Below are 8508 nucleotides of genomic sequence, written 5' to 3' on the forward strand. Positions count from 1 at the left end.
ACGCCATCATGCCCTAGTTGCGCCATCGAATGCCCAACAGAAGGGGTAGCAGTAGAGGCAGACTGCCCCGTTCTTCGCCTTCAACAATTTCAGACTCTTCTTCCCCCATGGAAAATTATGTCTTAGGTCGTTATCCAAAAACTCGTAGCGGTAGAGGCCGCTTAAGCGCTACCCACTCCCTCCCTTCGCAAACTACCATTCCAGTTACTGACATCCCCTCCAGCTCTCGGCATCCTAACCATTCAGCCCAATTCATCTACCATTGCTCTCTGAACCGACCTCTCATCAAGGCAACCATCACAGTCACCTTCCAAGAGGAGCCATCTAGTGATGAAGGACACCCCACTAGCACAATGGAGAAGAGGGATAATGTTCAGGGTAAAACCATTGTAGCGGAGCAAAATCAAGAACCTCAGGCGAAGGATCACACGGGTGCGCTACAGAATGACGAGGATAGCCTTCACGCCTACAGGTGTTTCATCATCGAAGAACACCCGTCAGCACCGCATGACACATAATTCTCCACGCATCTTCGATTTTCAAGTTCACGACAATCAAGTTTATGGTTTATTTTTTGATTTTTTGAGCAAAATCGTTAGCCTTGAAAATGAAGTCAATAGAATTTTGCTACATGATTCAACTGCTAGTTTCCGCTATTTTGGATTGGATTGGTTTCCCACTTCTGGGCAGTCTTAACCTTGGCACTGAACTACAGAGGCCAAAGCCTCCTTGTATTATTTTGTTACAGTAATGGATATTAGACTTATTTAGAAAAAAAAATATGGGTCAATATCAGGGTTTCTTATAAACTTGGAGCTCAAAAACCTTATTATTTTAGTTTATAATTATTTGAAAATGTTTACATAACATAGTATCACATCACGTCACATAATCTTACAACATCTCTTCCATACTCTGCTAAAACTTAGGCCCAATAAATAGTAGCTATAAATTAATATTCATTTTACTGTATAAATTAAAATAATAATTTTGTAATCTTATTTAAATTTCAATAATAAGTATATAAAAACGTAATACTTACAATATAACGAGATTTTTAACCATGAATATTCACCCCCACTTTACCATAGATATCATTGAGTTGAGAAACACTCTTCAACCCAGCAAAGAAGATATGTAATTTCTTGTTATTTTGAATTCAGGCTTCTATGATCCATGATGTGTTTGACAAAAAAAAAAGTTTGGTAAAAATCATACAGGGGAAAATTTTGTCGACCCATTTCTAACCAACTAGTGCGGTTCATCCTCACGAAGAGAATCAAATTATCTAAACATTTTGACTGAGTCAAATTATATTAAAAAAAAATATTAATATTAATTATTAATTAAAATTTTTTGACTAAATAAAATTATATAAAAATAAAAATTTACTTCAAAATAAATAAAAATATAAAATAATTATTATTATTAATAATATCATTTTTCCGTAGACGAAAAAACAAAAGCTAAATATGCTTAGGGGTTGAGTTATACAAACAACAATCCACCTAAATACAAAAAATTACAAAAATAACTATGATTGGAACCTCATTCATAGTTATTCAACCAGTTTTGAAAACAAAAGGCTCAAAACTCTGCCGTCCCTTATTTATTGCAAAGGATTATGCTGCAATTCAAACAATTTGAGCAAATTGATTTGTTCAAGTGTTAAGATAATCGAACCCAATCACTGAAACAATAGCAAACAAAGAAACACATGGATCCTTGGAATTGGATAATAGGGCGATATATAAATTTCCCTTGCCATGAAAATAATGGGCAATAGCCAAGGGAATAATTCAAACGATAAAGGTAGTTGGTGGTTCCACACGAAATCACATGAAGGAAATTATTTATATGATCAAATGCGATATCACATGAGCACGCACCGGAGCTTCCAAAGAAGGATTGGAGGCTCAAATTAATGCCACGATCACAAATTATAATCCTCATGTCAAAGTACTTATAACATTTGGCAGTCAACTCGATCCGCTAGCTCACACAGGTGGCAGTAGAATTTAATACTCCAAGGTGGGAACTAGAATATCAATGTGAGAAGGGCCTCGGCCTTGTTTCTACATTCAATTTTCGTAGAATGGAATTACTTGCACTGCCCCTCTATATCAATATATATCCCATGCTCTACGCAATCCAAATATGGATTCGAAAATATTGCGATTAATGGTGTCAGGATGTCGGATCAAAGTCACACTCGGCCATAACAAGTGTGATGATGCCAATATCCACGCCTACAATGTATTATTAACAGTGGGAGAGTCGGATTTCTTGGTGCATTTCTCCTTCGAGGATGTGTGTCAGTCGTTTGAACTTTGAAGTGCTCACGTCCATGTGCTACGAATTGGCTTTATAAGAGCAAGGCCAAATAGACTTGTCATGGCCGACCCTGAGCCATCCAATTACTTAATGAATAGGAGAATCCAATTACTGGAATGAATAGGAGAAATCGAATCAGCTCTTGGACAGGTTTTTATAAGTAATGGAGGGTATGTTGAATGCTCTGCAATAGAGGAATGCAACTCGGAAAATGAAATTAAAAATTATCGATTGTTAATGGGCATGAAATTTGCACCACTGCAAAGCAAAATGGAGAAGTTCTAAATTGAAGTGAGAATAGTGTTGGTTACAATGGGTGTTAGACTGCCATAGCATGAAGATAATTTCACTAGTGAAGCTCAGTTTGTGCTTGAGGAGGATGCAACCATTGAACAACGAGCATGAAAAAAAAAAAAAAGACCAAGAGAATCCACGAGGTAGGAACCGCGACCAAGGCTGATTACCGAACTCCAAAGGCATAACACAGTAGACAGGATTATTAGCTGCTAGACCTTTTTATTATGTTTGAAAATCCTTTGACTTTATGTACATATATTTTGTATATTTTGTTGTTAGGAGTTTTTTAGCAAAGTTTACAAAAGGCACTTGTTTAGAATATCTAGCAAGAAGTGCCATATGCTTGGGTTAGAATTTTTTCGTGCTTTTGAATATAGCAGTAAGGAATATGGGGAACTATGTAAATAGCAGTAGTGTGGAATATGGGAAACTATGTAACAGTTCTAGTTTCGAAATTAGACATTTTTATTAATATCAATTATTATATTTTTTTAAATAAAAAATATTAATAATTAAATTAGCCTAAATTTATTTAATTTTTAATTTATCAATTTATTTAACTTTTGATTTATTAATCTATTTAACTTTGAATCAAATTTCTCAAGTACAAACTTTTTCTCAATTTTACACTCAAAAAATAGGTTTGCACCTAGAGATTGGTCCATCTTGAAACTTATAGATCTAAAATTAGATGGATCTAAGCTAATCTTTTACTAATCCTTTTGCATCTCTAAACACTCATAGGCCAAAAAACATTTCATGTTATGTGAAACTTTTTTAATTATATTGGTTATCTTAATATACAGGTTTGGTTATATATGTATAGTCTAACTAATACACGAAATTAGCTTTTCCAGAGTGTTTTTTTGTTAACTTTAACAAAAATCTAGAAAAGTTTTTTAAGAACTTGAATTTAAGTTATTTAATCTATAGAATTTGACTTCCCTACTTTCAATTATATTGTCCAATTCTCGATAAAAAGACTACACTCGTGGAGTGCCTTTTCATTAAACCCATTCAAAATCAATCTAAATCCAAATGGGAAAAATTATTTAATATATTTGCTAAATATATATACATTTTAAAAGACAAGTCATAAAATTCTTAACCATGAAAATTCTTAATATGTATATAATTTTTGTTACAATGTCATGGGCCAATACTATGTTTTATCAATATTAAATGCCCAAAAAACCACAACTCGTTTCATATGACGCTTGTTCATATGACATTTTTTTTAATTAATAAATTTAATTAAAAAGAGAAAAAATGTATACTACTTAGGAAATAAATCTTAGCTTTTCATTAGTGTATGCTACTAAAAATATTCTAGAATATTATGTGGATCTATCTTAACTCTAGATCTACCAAGTTTTCACTCTAAAATAGGTTTACATAGAATCGAGATTTGATTCCTCTTGGCCGTTGGTAGATTCAAAGTTAAGATGGATCTAGGCTACTTTAATTTCCTCATTTAAATAGATTATATTACACATGAATACCATGGGTCAATACTACGAGTTGTCAATACCATAGGCATTTTTATTTTTATTTTTATTTTTATTTTTATTTTTATTTTATTTTTATATAGATATTTTTTTTGTTATTTTGTTCATTTTTTTTTTATTTTGGCCAATTTAAAATGTTTACATTACATTACATTAATATTCTTATTTAACTTTATTTTTATTTAATTTTTATGTAATTTGACTTAATCAAATGTTAAACATTATTGAGTTGGGGAGTCCTCTTGGTGATATAATTAAAACTCTATAATCCCTCTTCCAAAATAAACATATTTATTAAGATTACTAATAAATGTTAAGCATTATTGAGTTGGAGAGTCCTCTTGGTGATATAATTAAAACTCTATAATCCATCTTCCAAAATAAACATATTTATTAAGATTACTAATAAATATTAACCTTATAGATTCCTCAAAATTGAAATTTTACTCATATCCATTAGAAAAAACTATATAAAATATTTAAATAACATCTACTCATAAAATTTCCTTGATAATCAAATTAAAATTTTAAAAACCCTACTCCAAAATAACCCTACATAAAAACTTATTAACATAATTATACAACCATGGCAGTGACAACTTTTAATCCTCCACTTGAAGATAATGCAGTGCCACCTGTGCCACTGGATAGACATGCGGCCGTATACAACATCATATAGAGGCGGTTAAATTCTCACCCGTAGCGAGATATCTTATCCTTTGTGATTATGTACGCCCCTCTACAAAACATAATGGCTGGCAATCATTCCGTCGCATTTCACTTGCTTATTCCCATTTTTAATCGGCTCTATAACTCGATTATCGCCATGCTTATCCCCTTTTCCACCTTTGGGTAGCGTTTAGCTATGTGCCATGCCATTTTTCTTCTCGTTGTTCATGCACTGCATGGTTGGCCCTGTTGTGGGAGTTCGTTGGCTCTAGAGGCATCGATAGCCATTGCCCTACTTTTGGTGCAAAGCTCCCTAATTCCAGCGGAATTCTTCTGGTTCGTCTGCGGATCGAACTATCCAACATTTGCAGTCCTCTGGTTCCGCCTGTTTTCTAGATGATCGTGACTGATTACAATTTGCAGGCTCCCCTGAGAGCCCAGATCTCCCTTGCGGCCGAGCACTCTGTTCCTCTAGGTTTTTCGGTCGATTTCCATTTCTAAGTCCAAATTTGAATGACTCTGCTGAATGCTTTTTGTAATACCAAACCATAGAATATTTGTTCAAGGTCAGGCATGTATGAGTGCTGGCAAAATCAATTTTGTATTAGCATTTTTGTTGGTATCTCTAGATGAGAAGCAAACACTGTAATATCAAATTTTTATACATGTGTTATTGGTATCACGGTATTCCTTAAAGAAAACTCGTAACGTTCAGTCAATACTCGTGTTATTGGTATCATGGTATTCCTTAAAGAAATCTCGTAACGTTCAGTCAATACTCATGTACTCTTTAAAGAAACATATAATTATAAAATAGTATTATGATTTTTAATTTTTATATTGTAAAGATGTAGAAAGTAAATAAAACTCAGCAAACAAACAATGTTCCTTTTAGTATTTATTATATAGACATGGAAAAGTTAAACGGCGCTTAAATATTTCGTAAAATTAAATGCAACTTAGATAACATTTTTGCCTTTTTAGAAATATTTTTAACTTGTAATCATATATAGCATCACTATGTATGAAACAAGATTACAGGTCATTGAATAATTTGGTGTGGCAATCATGACGTATATAGTTTAAATTACAATCCAGTGGGATAAGAGTGAGCAGGTACAACCAATCAAAGCTTGTGGCTGGCTTATCAAGTCAAAGTTCACGAGAACCTCTTTAAAAAGGATGCTTTCACCTAATCCCACTAACTTACGCTCATAGATTTTGAAATACAAGTGTTGGCATTAAAAAAATAATAAAACATAAAATGTTTAATGGAGCACCCCAATCCAATTGCGTATGTACCAAACCATACGAGAAGACAATATTTTCTAAAACTTGAGTTAAGGGGCAGAGTTACAGTAGGAATTCTCCACGATTTTTTACAATGATACCCGCAACATAACAGAGTGGGCGAGTGATGGATGGTAGGGAATCATCAGCCGGCAGGGACGCACTACACAGTTCGATCAGATCACTGACAGGGGAATAGCTGTAGCTCTAACCCTGGAGGCGCTTCTACGTCGTCCTCCTCCTCCTTGTTTACATCGTCCACGTGACCTTGCGAACATTCAGTGGGCGTAACCCCATCCAGAAAACTTCTCGTTTTAAAAGGGCCGTTACCCTTTTGAACGGTTTCTTCTGCTTCTTTATACTTTTCTGTAGCTGCAGCACCACTTAAATCTGTTTGTGCAGACCGGGAATTACATATATTGAAGTCCTCCCATTGGAATGAGGGTTTCCAGGGCGATGTACTGCTTTGACCAGCATCTGACGAGCCTTGTGGCTGCTGCATGAGGGGCGGGACCGTCAACATCCGATCTACCTCCACTGCATTAATACCTCCTCCTGCGCTTATACTACTACCACTGAAATTCACGCTCTTTCTTTTCAATAGTTTCTTTGTTTCTTCGATTCTGTCTAGCAAAGCCATAAATTCCTCCACATCATCTTCATTGTCCAAAGTTGTCCGGGGGCGTTTGAACCTCTCCTTTTCTTCCTCCTCTTCTTCTTCTGTTTTAGTTTGTGACGCTTCCTCTGATTGGTTTGGAAAGCATACTGCTGATTCGAGCGGCATCCATTTCGAAACCTCAGAATTCATGTCCATACTTGTAAATCCTTTCTTTTAATAATCTTCCTCCCTTATTCAAAACACCACAATACGTTAATCAATCTAAGCAATTAACAAAATACAATCTATATATTTAAGCAAAGAGACATGGATCTTTCATAATTTAGATCGTACCAGAGTATTGCTGCAACTAATTCGATTTCAAAGGCAAATGGAAATTGCAAATGTGCTTGCGGTTGTCAAACGTCTGGCTTCTATTTATAGAGAAAAGGGTTGAACAAAGAAGTGAAAAAGTAAACTAACCTTACACCGCCGTGGATTTTTTCCCGTTATCGTCCATCAGTCGCTGTCGTATTTGTATAAGGAACATCGGAAAAAATTGAATAATGAGGGAAATTGAGTGGTATACATAATTCAATGATGAACATTTGTTGGAGTAATGAAAAGTAAAATTAAAGAAACGACTTCTTGCATCCTGCGATAACTTTCAGTCGCACCTAATTCTCTGGGTGGGCTTAACATCTTAACCTTCCGTCATCTAATTGACGTCAGCTGCCGACACCTTTGATTAGGTCGTCCCTGTGGATGTGATTTTAAATACATATTTTGTGACATGATAAACGGGGCCGAGAGATCCTAAATACTTTCAGAAGATGTATTTAAAATGCTTTCTATAATAAAATGGTGAAACAAATATAATAAGATGGTTATAAGAGCAAGCAGGACTGCCATTTATTCCTAACCTTGTGCGCAATTTAAGACAGCAGAATTTTGCATAAAAATAATGAAAAATGTAAAATGATTTCTGTTATATATATATATATATATATTTGAATTTGAATTATATATTAATGCAAGGAAAATCTATGGAAGGGTATGATTCATGAATGGTAGGAAAATTTTTAGAAAAAAGTGAACAACATTTTTATTTAGGAAATGTAATCAGCAAAATTTTAAATTAGGAAATATAAAAGATTTAAATCTAGTTCAACTTTCATGTTTAAGTTGGTGAGGAAAAAATGGTTTATATGGGTGAAGTTTAATTTTTCCTCTAAAAAATTATATTAATATGATATAATTATAACCAGTATAGATTCATCTTAATCACCAATAAATCAAATTTCTTGAGGTAAAAAGAGACCACTTATAATTTTTTCTGATTTATATTGCATTTTTTAATATATAAAATAGATCAAAATTTAATCTCCATAAAATAATGAGGCTGCTTAAGTTATTTTAATTAATAAAAGAATTAATTTTTCTTTTGTTTTATTATTATTATTATTATCTCTCTATATATATAGATAGATAGATAGATAGATAGATATAATTTAGTTAAAATAATTGAAAACAAAAGAAAAACTAATTTTCTTATTATTGAGCTTGTTTAAACCTTGTTTAATTTATAGATATGGTTTATAGAATTTTAATTTAATTATTAATGATTATTAAATAGATGGTAGAGATTTAATTTTGAGGGAATATTCTAAATATTTTTAGAAATAGTGACAAATTAAAGATTAATAATATTCTCAAAAGTAGTTATGCCTTTCTATCATTTTAATTCAATTAATTAATTAAAAAAGTGTCATAAGAATATGAATTATGATTCTTTGAGCACATAATATTAAT

The 8508-nt window shown here is 33.0% G+C and overlaps 1 protein-coding gene across 1 annotated transcript; it reads right to left on the bottom strand.

Moving 5' to 3' along the window:
* Positions 1 to 6107: 6107 nt before the first annotated feature.
* LOC149152926 (uncharacterized) lies at positions 6108 to 7089 on the bottom strand. Its single transcript, XM_089441472.1, has 2 exons — positions 7051 to 7089; positions 6108 to 6946 (listed from the first exon to the last, which is right to left on the bottom strand). Exon 2 carries the CDS (start codon positions 6910 to 6912, stop codon positions 6280 to 6282), a length of 633 nt encoding a protein of 210 aa, XP_089297598.1. The 5' UTR covers positions 6913 to 6946; positions 7051 to 7089; the 3' UTR covers positions 6108 to 6279.
* Positions 7090 to 8508: the final 1419 nt, after the last annotated feature.

The sequence above is a fragment of the Pinus tabuliformis genome, chromosome 9, assembly GCF_031772625.1.
Source record: "Pinus tabuliformis cultivar Carrire ecotype Pingquan chromosome 9, CPIR1, whole genome shotgun sequence".
NCBI classification, from domain to species: Eukaryota; Viridiplantae; Streptophyta; class Pinopsida; order Pinales; family Pinaceae; genus Pinus; species Pinus tabuliformis.